Source organism: Vitis riparia, chromosome 2 (assembly GCF_004353265.1).
Source record: "Vitis riparia cultivar Riparia Gloire de Montpellier isolate 1030 chromosome 2, EGFV_Vit.rip_1.0, whole genome shotgun sequence".
Classification (NCBI taxonomy): Eukaryota; Viridiplantae; Streptophyta; class Magnoliopsida; order Vitales; family Vitaceae; genus Vitis; species Vitis riparia.
In genome coordinates, this window is record NC_048432.1 from 17,608,680 (window position 1) to 17,621,866 (window position 13,187).

At 34.5% G+C, this 13,187-nt stretch overlaps 2 protein-coding genes across 3 annotated transcripts; one reads left to right on the forward strand and one right to left on the reverse strand.

Moving 5' to 3' along the window:
* Window positions 1-1,053: 1,053 nt before the first annotated feature.
* LOC117905560 (metal-nicotianamine transporter YSL1-like) lies at window positions 1,054-4,300 on the reverse strand. 2 transcript variants are annotated; one of them, XM_034818460.1, is made up of 8 exons: window positions 3,977-4,300; window positions 3,523-3,876; window positions 3,252-3,424; window positions 2,940-3,034; window positions 2,687-2,821; window positions 2,402-2,591; window positions 2,186-2,306; window positions 1,054-2,107 (listed from the first exon to the last, which is right to left on the reverse strand). In XM_034818460.1, exons 2-8 carry the CDS (start codon window positions 3,866-3,868, stop codon window positions 1,182-1,184), a joined length of 1,986 nt encoding a protein of 661 aa, XP_034674351.1. In that variant the 5' UTR covers window positions 3,869-3,876; window positions 3,977-4,300; the 3' UTR covers window positions 1,054-1,181. The 2 variants fall into 2 exon arrangements, with proteins under 2 accessions (XP_034674351.1, XP_034674358.1); XM_034818467.1 differs by having other exon boundaries at window positions 3,523-3,880.
* A 6,095-nt stretch (window positions 4,301-10,395) lies between these two features.
* LOC117928378 lies at window positions 10,396-11,394 on the forward strand. Its single transcript, XM_034848273.1, has one exon. The coding sequence runs from the start codon at window positions 10,499-10,501 to the stop codon at window positions 11,249-11,251; it is 753 nt and encodes a 250-aa protein (XP_034704164.1). The 5' UTR covers window positions 10,396-10,498; the 3' UTR covers window positions 11,252-11,394.
* The last annotated feature ends 1,793 nt before the right edge of the window (window positions 11,395-13,187 follow it).

Sequence of the window (13,187 nt, forward strand, 5' to 3'; positions counted from 1 at the left end):
GTGCTCATAACTTTGGGTTCAATATGCATATTATGCTTCCATAACACCCTCCTTTACGTGCGATTTCATACCCGTACGTGAAAAGACGGACAAAATTTGAATTTATATCTAACAAACAAATGAGAAAAATGCAAATTACAGAGATGAAAGTCAAATCGGGGCCTTCTATCAAACTAAGCTTTGATATTATGTTGAACTACTAATTTTTCTAATCACTTAAATAAGATTTAGGTTTAATATACATAACATACTTCCTTAACAATCTCAATACCATTCACGGATGCTTAAGGAAGATGCCCTTAAATGGCTTATAGTTCCTAAGTTCAACATGTTTAATGGGATTGGTGATCTCCTCAAATATCTTGTATGCATTTGGTAAATGATAACAACATGGTAATTCCCCTTTGCAAAGTCTTCCTACTTTGCAAGATAACAACCACCCACTTTGCAAAGTCTTCCCCTTTAGCTTGTTGGGAACAACACTGATTTGACTAATTCAGTAAATGTCAATCTTTGAGGACCTGGAAGCAATGTTCGCCATGCGATACAGCCATTCTATCTGGCAACTGATGGGATTAAGATTCTTTTCCAAGTGTAGAAGGTCGTGGAGGAGTTGAAATGAGCACATCTATAGAACTTTAGCATCAAACTGTCCCAAGTATAGGGATGCATCACACAAACAACAATGATGGCCTTCTAAGAGGAGCATTTGGACCTCTTTAGGTCGCTCTCCAAGTTGCCCCCCATATAGAAGGGCTATTCGCAAAAGAAAGGAAGTAAACGTCATGTTGGAGGACCTAAAGTCCTAAACCTAAAATTATGAAGTATTGTCCAACAACCAATATGACTAAACCACCAAAGGTGCCCGACAAAAGAATCAACGCTGCCCAATTAACTTGACTTTATTTGTTGACTTTATTTGTTACCCTCTTCCCTAATTACTCAATGTATGACTTTATCATCATATGGGGGCCGGGAAAACCAACCTCCCCGCTCTAATCAGTCTATCTGTGTAGAATCTTTTTTTTAAAGGAAAAGAAAAGAAAAAATATGGGCAGAGAATGGGAGGAAATTAGATATAAAATATCGACTTGATATATAGTTGATACCGTATTACAATATTGGGTCCCATGTTGGGCAAACCATTTCCTAATGCTCCAGCATTCTTTATGGAGCTTCCTCTATGAAGCCAAGAACTTCATGCAGATTGGAGGGCTGATCTTGGCCAGAGCCAGCACTGATGCCGGAAGAGTCCACATCCCTTCTCCACAAATCAAACCAGAAGCGACCGCCGGGACCATCAACTCAGCCTTCTTGGTGTCAAGCTTGTGCCACAGAAACACAATCAAAGTCCCTAAACACATATCAATCGCAAAGTATGCCCCAACTAGAAACGGCACAGCCATGCACATCGGAAGTGGCATCCATTTCCCGATCTTAGGCGGGCAAAGATCTTTAGCCATGTTAACTACTACTGCAAAGGCGAAGAAGCCATAGCAGAGCTGCAAGCAATGCTGTGGCAAAGCAGCCACCCCTTCAACCCCCAGGATCGCCATGTTTCTATAGATTAGAGCATAAGGAACCTTGTATTCTCCGTTCGGGTTTCCCACATCAAACGCCCTATAGAACAGGAAGAAACTCAGAGGAGCCGTGATGCAACCTATCGCTGTGCCAATGGCCTGGCTCAAGAACATTGCTCGTGGAGATGCCATGGTGAAATAGCTTGTTTTGAAATCTTGCATCAGGATGCAAGCAACAGAAACAACAGATTTGATGATACCGCACCCTGCCAACGCCGCTACCACTCCATTCTCTTTCCCAGACAATGCAGCCAGCATAAACAGCGCCACCTTCCCGTAATTATATGCCATGTTGATGTCAGTTAGACCAGCTCCATAAGCGTTGCAGAAGGCTAGAGATGGAGCAATGACGTAGGCTACGAGAACAAAGTACCATTTGAGCTGAGGGAACATGAGTGGAATCACAATTATTGAAAGAACGGCGAAGATAATGTATCCAGTGACTGCCATCCACAGGGGAATGGATTCTCTAATGAAAACTTCGTCTTGTTTTAGATCATCCAGTGTCTTAGTCTGCTCATCTCCATCTGCAGAAGTCAGGAAAATATGTTAGACCTCTTTGGATTAGTGTTCTTCTGAAGGTCCTCTGAGCTTGTTCACTATACCTATTTTGAGGTTCTGGCGCTGGCGCTTCAGTCTACCGTATATACTTGTGATCGAAAAATACACTACTTTGACGAAATTGTAGAGTCCATCACCTAGGATGAGAGAAACCGAGATAAAAACCTGCCAGAAAGGTTGCGTGAGCAAATAAGATGACTATGGTTCTGTTGGAAAAGGTGGGGAAATTTTGAAGTATTGAGCAAGCTAGTATAAGAGACCTTATAACCATTTAGACTCTTCATACTGCTGTCTGGCAAATTCCTTGGAAACCACTCGCCCTTGAGACTACCGATGAGTGGCCACATTAGCCCCCAAGAGAGCACAGCTCCAAGAAGCAAAGACAAGTTCACAAGGTGGGAACAGATCATCCCAGTTCCCACATAAGTCATGCTGAAATTGAAGTAGAACCTGCAAAAAAATCCAAATATCAAAAATGATCATTCAAAGACCAGGCTTCAAGAAGTAGGCAGGGCAGAAAGATGCAGAGTGATATGGAGATATACGTTTGCTTCCAAGCTTGCAATCCGAAAGTAGGGAACTGAGCAAATCCACATTCCTCTTTCCCTGTGTAAAACCATTGGAAAAACCCCCAAAGAAAACTCATTGAGAAGAACTTCATAAACCCACGAACCTGCTTCCTGCAAAGAAGATTCAGGACTGATCACTATACTGATTGTGATGAACATAAGAATTAATGAATCACAACAAATAAAGAGAAGAGAACTGCAAAAGAAGAGCTCGGAAAAGGTTTAGTACTTCGCCAACTTATCGCCCTGGCTATGGAAACCATTGATGAGAACTGCAGTTGCTGTCCCACTTGGATATGTTAATCTGTAGTCGATTATCATGACCTGCAGACCAGAGAGAAGCCGATGTAAAATCCATTTTTAAGCTATGAATAGAAATTACTCAAGGGTTTAGGGTCTTGTTTGAGTTGGTGAGGGAATCATGGAGCACGCTTCATAAAGTTAAATATTTCATTCTTGATTACAGTAACTCTCCTAATTTGATTTGTGTGGGCAGCAAATCATTGAAAAAAGAACACAAAATGGAACTACATGCATATACCTTTCTGAGAGGAATCAGGACAAAAAGGCCAACAAAACAAACTAGAAAGAGGAAGCCAATCATCCAGCCAAGCCCCGGCTCCTTGATACTAGTTGGAGAGTTTCCTTCTGTGTCGATCCCCGCCAGCTCATACGTCTTCCTATTCAACGCCACAAGATAAGACCCAAAACCACCTGCAGCCCAATAATTTATTTCAACAAAACCATAAGAAACACTCGATTAACTCAAGCAACAAGTGGTATGAGTTTGAGGATGTATAGCTCAAGCAAACCTCCAACAGCAATGCTATAGCATGCAACTGAACATGTCTGGATCATGGTATTCTCCTGGCGGGTGAATGGGGTTGTCACAAAACCGGTCTTGTGGAGCAGCTTTGTCCATGTCCGGATGAACACAAAGGCGAGAAGGGCGGCAGAGATGTTGAGATTAGGAGTAAGCCCAACTGTGAGGTTCAGCTTCATGGCTATCACACTGTACATGCTCCCTATCACAATGCTGGCAATGACTCCCCTTACAGTTATCTGCTTTGTCCATGGAGGTAACCTCTTCGTCTCCTCAGCTTTTTCCGACTGTACCTCCTTGTCCTCCTTCTCTATCTCTTTCAGTTCAGTTTCCATGTTTTTTCCTATCTTATTCATTCATCAAAGAACCCCATTTAGAATTTGAAACTACGAGAACAATAGTAAACAATAACCACATGAAATTGAAATTAAAGGAAACTTCACCTTACTATTCTTCTTTTTGCTTGCTTGCTTCAATGGAGGAGGGGCAGGTATCTACAGAAGCACATTAAAAGTCATGAACAAACCCTCCTTAGAATTCTGTGACCAGTTCTTCAAATTTGCGGGCAAAAACTCATCCCTTGATGAACTGGGTCTTTGTCGTCTTATTCAACCTGTGTACCAAAACAACTACAAAGTCCTTCCAAAAAACCATCTGGTGTGTACCTCTCTACAATCAATACCTCACAACCAAAATGTACAGACTTGTCTGTCATTAGCTGTTTACGATTTTAACATAATCCCAAGTCATAAAGTAAGAAACTACTCATCACTTAATGCATGAAATATAAATATATGTGTATATATATATATACAGAGAGAGAGAGAGAGAGAGAGAGAGAGAGATCATGTAGTGAACTGCGTAGGTTAGATATTATCTTGGATGGGCAAGCTGACCTAAATATTGGCCACTCTTTTTTTTTTCCCTTACTTTTTTCTTTTTCAGATTCTTGTATTGGTTATGATAATGCTTCTGTAGACCAGAAGAGTCTCTATGTAAAAAGTGGGGAGTGTGGGGTATAGATTTGATCTCTGGGCCGTCACTGAGCAAAGACTTTGGTGGTGAAATGCTACAGAGACATCAGTCCACAGAAATGAAAATGATGGATAAGGAAAAAAGGAAAATAAAAAACATTTCTAGATGTTTACTCTGCATTCTAGACGTCTTTCATGGAATAGGTTGGGACTTTTCCACATCATGGGACAGGGATGGTCCACTCTCCACTCACTTGTCCACCCATTTTTCTCCATGGAGACGTCAACGCTAGGAAAAATTTTGAGGTGTGTTGTATTCAAAACAAAATGTCATCATTAATGCAAATTGGGGGTCTTCTATCCAACCCCATCCAATCTAATTTATCATATTTTGTACAAGTTTGTCTACATCAGAGAATATATATATGTTAAATTTAGATAGAAATCATCCTTTATTTTAATGATAATTTCTTAAATTTGGTTGGTAGAACTTTCACCAAACATTCTACTATAAAAATATTAAAAAATTAAAAAATTACTTATCATGTTTCATAAAAAAAAAGCACTTAATAGTAAATATTTAGTAAAAAAGTACTTAATAGTAAATTCTTTTTAAAACGATTTTAGAAAAAACATTTCAAATAAAAACACCCCAAACCCGTGACGTAATATTATTATTATTATTATTTTTAAAAAAAGGACCTTGATAGCATTTTTAATAATTTATTATATAAAAATAATAATTTAAAAATAATCATGATTGTCACTGTCCTTCACATTTTTAAAAGTTAATTTAAAAAAATTTGAAAACACTTTTGGACGGTATCAACCATTTTCAACCCATTTCAAAATCATAACTAAGCAAACTTTTAATTTGAAAACAAAGACAAGATATATAGACAATGATGTCAAATTTGAACTCAATTATATAAAATGATAAATTTGATATTTAAATTAAACGAAGACTAATAGAAAACCCGATTCGACTCATTTTAAAGGATAAAAAGATAACTATATTTGTTATTTGATTAATTTTATATTTATTTTTTGATAATTTTCTTTTTATAAATAATTAAATAAAAATATATTCAAAGACCCTTCTTCAAATTTGTTTAAAATTTGTGCTTAACCTTTATCATTAAAAAGCTCTCTCATATGGATTTTAAATTATGTGGACATGACTAATTTCATACGTTTTATCTTAGCAGAAGTAATCAATCAAACCAACGTACACATCTTAGATGATTAAAACCCTTTTTGGAAGTTTGTAAGTTTTTCCTCATATTGATCTAGATATGCAAAATCGTTTTCGAGAAATAGGAACCATTGGGTACTTGTTGCTTGGAGTTTTCCCAGGCGTAGATTCCCACGAGGTGGAAACTTTACATGGGTTCACACACTATGACTCTAGTGCTTCCCCTCCAACTGATAAAGCTTGGAATTCAAATGTATTTATTTTTGGATTTTCCTAATCAAATCAGGATTGGTTTTACTCAATCAGTGGGAAAAGTGTGTTACGTTTCTTTTCAATGAAAGTTTTCTTGGATTTATTTGTATATTATTTGTTTATTCTTTTCGTGATCATTTATGATAATGCATTGCATATGGTGGTAGCCCATCAATGCTATTCAAATCAAGGAGTTGCCCCTAAAAATAAGGACCACATGTTGTGTTGTCTAGGATCATCTTCAAAGTTTTAGCTCAAAGTCATTTTCAAATGTGTAAATGCAAGTGAAATGAAACTAAACTCAAAGACGTATATAAATTTATAAAATATTATGTAAAATTGACAATGAAATCTTCTAAACAAGATATAAACAAGATACACACGTTAATAAATAAGACACTATAACTCGGGAATGGCCGAACTTTAATAAAATATTAGGTAAAATTGATAATAAAATCTTCTAAATAAGATACACACGTTAACAAATAAGACACTATAACTCGGGAATGATCGGACTTTAATGACTATACTTTTAACTTTGAATAATATGAAAAAACTTATATTACAATCAACTTGAAGTAGAAATAGAAATGAAAACAATTTAAGGCTATGCACTACTTAAACTAAAGACAGAAACGATTCGAACTTTGAAGTTACTTAAGGGATCAAGAATCTAGGTGAAAGCTAATTAAAAAAGGTGCCCTTGCTACATGATTAAGAAAAAATTGGCCCAATGCCTGATTTAACACTTTTTATTTTTATTTTTTATATAGGCAGCATTAAAAACATTTTACAAAAATTGTTGATGCCCGATTTGAAATGACCTACTACCAGACAATTAGAAGGAAACAATGTCTCATGATCAGGAATATTACCCTGTCACAGGTTCAAGTGGGAGTCGGAGATCAAGCCCATGCCTATCATCATGGAAAGAAGAATATCAAAAGATAACCACCCATTTTTGACCTAGTTAGCCAAGCTACCCCAATAGAAGAACACAAGTCAAAAATGTCTTCTTCCCCAAAAACCCATAAGGGAAAATCAATCCAGCATATAATTTAAGTTGTGCTTGCTAATTGTCAAAAGGAAATTATCGAGAGAGATATATGAGGGGCTATCAAGAGATGCGTGTCCCCCTTGAATAATTGCTTGTGTGGCGGGCTCGCCTAGCCCAGTCAATGGTTTTGTAACATGCACTTGTTAGCTAGAGTACAGAAGGCACCACTACCTTGATTTGAAATGCCCCCCCTCCCCCCCGTCTTCTCCTAATCTGTTCATTAGTCTTCTCCTCCTTTGATTTAAAAGTTGATTCATACTCTGTTGGAATGATAACTGATTTCAGCTTACCCCATTCTAAAAATTAAGGAATCAGTATTATTATTATTATTTTTCACTGATTTCCATTTCCTTATAGATATTAATCATGTTTATAATATAGTCTTTAAGTCGGTGCTTTCATAAAATAAAAGCAAAATTAGAAATAATACCTGTGATTGACAAAGATAATAATGACACTTTTAAAACTCCTAATTAAATAACATCTCATGTTATTATTTTTAAGAAAATTATGAATTTTCTTAGTTTTCCAAAATATGAATAAATTAAAGTTAGATCTATAACGTTAAAATTTTTAGTACCTTTAGAGATAACCCTTAACAAAAGGGCCTGTTATGATCTCATAATACGATATAAGAGGTCATATCTAATAGTCATGTCCCAAGAACACGAGCCAAATACCATGTTCTCAAGAACACGACACAAACCCAAAAATCATTTAGTCTGATAAAAAAAAGTTATTATTCGTGTTGATCAAGAGATAACACGTGACTACTTAATAAATATAAATTTTAAAGTATTCTCAAGAAAATGATAATTGAAAATTAGTAAACTCGAGATACACTATGATTTATATTTCTTTTCAACCACCGTCATCCTTGTGTCTCAGTTTTATCCTATGATTTCACGCCAATTCTTTTGCCTTTATTGAGCAATACGACACTAGTAATTTTCTTTCTCACTCTTAAAGTTTGTTGACTCCATTCTTCAAACTCCTATCATATGTGCCTTCATTTGCGCAATGGATTGAGCATTCTCTTCAATTGAGGTGACAATTATGAGCCAATTATTAGAGTAGGTTATCCTCATATTTTATCCTATCATCTCATAGAGTCATGGGAGTGATGGGACATACTGGATCATTCAAAATTTATGGCCAAGTGAAGGAAGATCAGTTTTTTTTTTTAATTTAAAAATATGGTTTTATTTTAATTATTTAAAAAAAAAGGGTTTTTGAATTTTCTTTTGGAAATAAAGTATTTTTTAGTAATATATTTTAATTATTTAAAGTTATTTTCACCTAATTTTTAAGAACTATTTTAAAAATTAATTGTAAAAATATAGAGAAGAATTGATAATAAAACATAATAGATATAAATAACTTTTAAAAAATATTTGAAAACATGAAAATATATTGAAAATATTTCAAGTTCTCAAATAGATTTTTATTTTGTTCTAAAATATGATTTAAAAGACGTTCTCAAACAAACTATATGTTTTGTAGTATGACTTAGAAAGAAAATCCTCATGGTGGAAACAAATTAGCATAAAATTTTCCCATTTGCATAAAATAGTGATATAATGGGCTGTGTTGGGTAGGTTTGACCCTTTTGATATGGTCTATGCTAAGTTTAGAAAGTTAAATGTTGAGAACTAAGGTGGCAATTGTTTTTTAAATTTTTTGTTAAAAATAATTTGCTTTCCAATTTTAAATTATTTATTTTTCACTTTTTGTTGACTTATTATATTTTTTATTTTTTTTACTAAATAAAAAAAATCAAAATATTTGATTTTTTTCTTAATGCTAAAAGTAACCTATTAATTTTTTCTTTTTTAATATTTCATAGACATAAAATATTAAAATAAAAAATAATTTAATACTTAATACATATAAACACTATTTAACTTTAAATTCTATTTAAAATTAAGTAAAACAAACAAACAAAAAAACAAATACCACCTAATGCTAATAACTTAACAAATATATTATTAGTCTTTTCATCACACTCAAAGAACTTTTTAACTATATAAAATTTAGGGAAAAATGGGTTTCCATACAATCATATAAAAAAATACTATAAAATAAAAAATCAAGTTTACGAAATATAAATTTTAAATATTTATCTAAAAATAATTAACATTTCATGTATTTTTTGATCAAGAGGATATCTTTGACCATTCAGATATTATATTTTAATGATATGGGTATTATCTTTTATCATGGTAGATAATATATTATCGATGAGTACATAAAACTTGAATTATTTCTAGAGGATTTTATAACATGAAAACTCACTTTTTCCAAAAGTTTAAAAAGTGACGGTGAATGACCATTCCAAGAAAGAGAAAGGTTTCATTTCATATGTACCTTAAAGAGAAAGGCTTCATTTCACTTGTACCTTGAAGAGAGTCGTTTTTAACTTTAATTTTGACTTTCGGATAAAACCAAAAATGGAAAGTTACTCCAAACAAGTGCTTTATATAATGACCTCATTTCTTGGTATCTCAAATTAATTTTTTATATCTTGATGTTATTTCGCACCATCTAAACTTATCCCTTTGTATCTTTTATTAAATGATCCAAATGTGCTATAACCGTCAAAGACTTGGATTTGGATTTGAGTACAATACTCATTGAATAACCAAGTACTTTCCGTGTATTAGTGATTATTAATGACGACAAAACTTTTTGTTCTTGACCCTTTTTTTATGGGGGGCTAAATTTACAGCCCTACGTATGGAGGAGTCGACATTTTTCACAAATTTTCCAGGTTGACGCACTTATTGGTTACCCACTAGACCGGCAAACACAGACCAAATTAGACTAATTAGTAGGCCCAACAAGATAGCTTCCTGGGCCCAAAGTCCAATTCCCCTGGGCCATTGGAGATGAAGACAACTACAGAGCCCAAGACCAATTTTCTAGGATTCAAAACCCAACCCCCAACTGCCTGACCTTGGTTCCATAGCCCACAGTTTTTCTTAAGGTGCCAGGTCAGATGATCCATTTCACCTAGCACAAGTTCCAGATCAGTACCCTAGTTGCTACGAAGACTTTCACGCGTGGACGAATCCAAACGCGCCTTTTTGCAAAACGACGTAAAATAATTTAAAAAAATATATCTAGAAAAAGATGATCGGACCGTGTAGATGTCACTCACATGGTACATACCTGGACCAGTGGCGCCAGATTTGATCTTGTCCGTCCGTTCCCCTGATTATGCGTAATATCAATGGTGTTGGAACCCAAACATACGAGTCAAACGACCACAAGGAAGTCTCCTGGGACCCGGCAAATCTAAATACTGTTGGCGAAAAGCCGCTGGGACGGTGTCTTTTTGTTCACGTCATCACCAAAACCGTGTGCTCGCCACCCCCCGAATTTGAACCAGGGCCGTCGATTCAGCCTCACCACCTCTTTACATAAACATCCGAAGCCACATCTCCGAATTCCGAAACGAAGAACCGCAGCGACCGAAATATTCGAAATGTGTAAATCAGCCGATATTCACGGATTCCACCGGGATGAGCGTGATCGCTTGAAAATCAGAGGCTTCTATCTTCGATTATCTGTTTCGGACTGGAACAAGTCCGTTCCTGACTCGCTCACTCTCGTCTACCTCCCTCGCATCAACGGAAGCCCTCTCGAGGTCGCCGATTCGAAGATACGCCCGGATTCCTCCTCGTTTGTGACTCTCCACCGGATCGTCTCCGCCGATGCAGTTTTCGCGAGCAGAGAACGCGTGAGAGCCAGCGAAGGCGTCCGATTCGAGGTGTACATGAATGAGGAGAAGGTTCTAAAAGGAATCTTCAGGAAAGACGAGAAGGATGAATGGAAAATGGAGTGCAGATGCGCTCTCGAGAGCGGCTCCGCCAGAGTTTCTCTGTCGGAGGTGGAGGTGTGCGTGGCGGTAGAGGGCCACGTGGCTATGAGCGAGATGGTGGAGATGGCGGTGAAGAGGAAGGCGAAGGCGAGAGCCATTCAGCCGTTGGAGGAAATTCCAGAAGAGAGAGAAGTGGAGACTGAATCGGACGGCTACAATTGCTTTTGTGAAGAGGATGAAGAAAAGGATTACGAATCAGACGGTGGAGATTGCGAAGTGAATAGCAAAGAAATGGAAGTGGACCTAGAAGGATTTGGATGGGCCGTGGATTTGGGAATTTGGGTGATGTGTTTAGGAGCTGGCTACTTGCTTTCCAGGGCTTCTTCTAAAAGCCTACGACGAAGAAGAATATTGTGATGTTTTTTTTTCTTTCTAAGCACTAACACTAAAGTTTTGATGCTTAATCTTTTGTTACGAGTATTACCACTCGAAATCAAATTTCCCCCTTCATTATAGATTTCAATCTCAAAGCTTGAAAATTAAGACTTTGAAAATTTTGACAATTTGCAAACGCTCTTAAGATATTTGAGATTCTTTGAAGTTTCTTTTGAAAGTTTGTAGAAGGTTTGACTTTAACTTGTTTACGGAAAACTTTACAACATTATCTTATTGGTAGAGATTAAAAATATCAAATTTGAATTGTCTAATCTTTCAAAATTATTATTCTCTAATTAAAATGAATATTTAGGGAGATTTAAAATACTATATTTGGTAATCTTAATCCTTAGAAATACTATTTTTAATTAAAATAATATTTAGAGTTATTTAAAAGACTATGTTTGATACTTTTTAATTTATTTATTAATTAAAATTTTAAAATATCAAATTTACTATTTTGTTTATTTTTTATAATTAAATTTTAATTGTCACAACATATATATGTATATATATATATTATTTAAATGTTGTCTGAATTTGAAATATTTTCCAAGTTATCAATGTGCCAAAAAATAATCAGTTTAAAGACTTCTTCAATATTACTTTTTTTTAATCCCACAAGCATGTCTTAAACTTTGAGTAAGTCATACTTTCAAGTTTTCAATGTAGAGGACATTTTTTTCTTTTTCTAATCATGAGTGATGAACACATTTTCTTGTAATAGAGTTTAATCAAAGGTAAAATATGGTTTCTTCTTTATCAAACTTGTGAAGAACTTTCATTAGTGTTTTAGTTGTCTAAAGAAAATTATTTGATTTTGTATCGATCTTTTATCTGAAAGGTGAATGGATGATATTTTTTTAAAATCATTTTTAATATTTTTTTTTCACGACTTTGTTAAAGAATATTTGGAGTATGATCTTGACTTTTAAAACTTTTTTTTTTTTTTTTTATTGAACTTTTGAGTAATAATTTTTTCATTTCTTTGAAGTCCATGTGTTGAAGAAAGACACTTGCATTTAGATAACAAGTTAAAGAATTTAATTCAAAATCTCTAAATTTAATTTCTTCGATTCAAGAAATTCATTTACTTGATTTAGAAGAAATTCTCTAAATCTTCTTAATTTTAAATTTTGTTTATGAAGACCATTTTCTTTGTCATAAGTTTTATTTATTTTTTTTTATATTTTTTTGTCACTATCGTCTAAGCTCTTAAAAACTATAAGCAATATGTAGTCTAAGCTCATGCTTTTAAGGAGTGTCACAACTTTTTCACTTTTTGTTATATTAGATAGTTTACGCATATTCATATGTTTTGCATTGTCAACTAGTTAAACATTTACCATAAAATTCAACTTCTAAGTAGTTGGTGTCCATTCTTATTTATTTGAAATATATTTTCTTCCCCAGTAGGACAAAATAGATTATAAAATGTCAAAAAATAATTATAGTTAAATTTGATATTTGCACTTCATCTTCATTAGTGACGTTTTTGGCCCCACTAATGTCATTTTCAAGTTCTTAAATGGATATGTTTTCATTTGCATTTGTATTTATACTAAGTTCTATTTTATGTGCTCATATGATTGAATCTTCAATAGTTTTTAACTTTATACTGAGTTGTAATGAAGTTCCCAACACATTCCTTATGTGCAAATTTCAATCATAGAACTTTCACAGTTTTTTTTTACAATCAATACTTAAATTTCTCCATTTTTTTTATGTAATCAATCATTGATTCACATTTTTGTTCTCTACTAATGTCGAGTTCTATAGATGTGATTAAGGAGCTCTCTTTTCATTTGTTCCCATCCATTTGTAGAATTGGATTCAAGATTTTTGTACCAATCAAATGCATATTCTTTTAGTGAGCAAACAAATTATTTGACTAAAAAGTATCATTTTATTCCAAAAT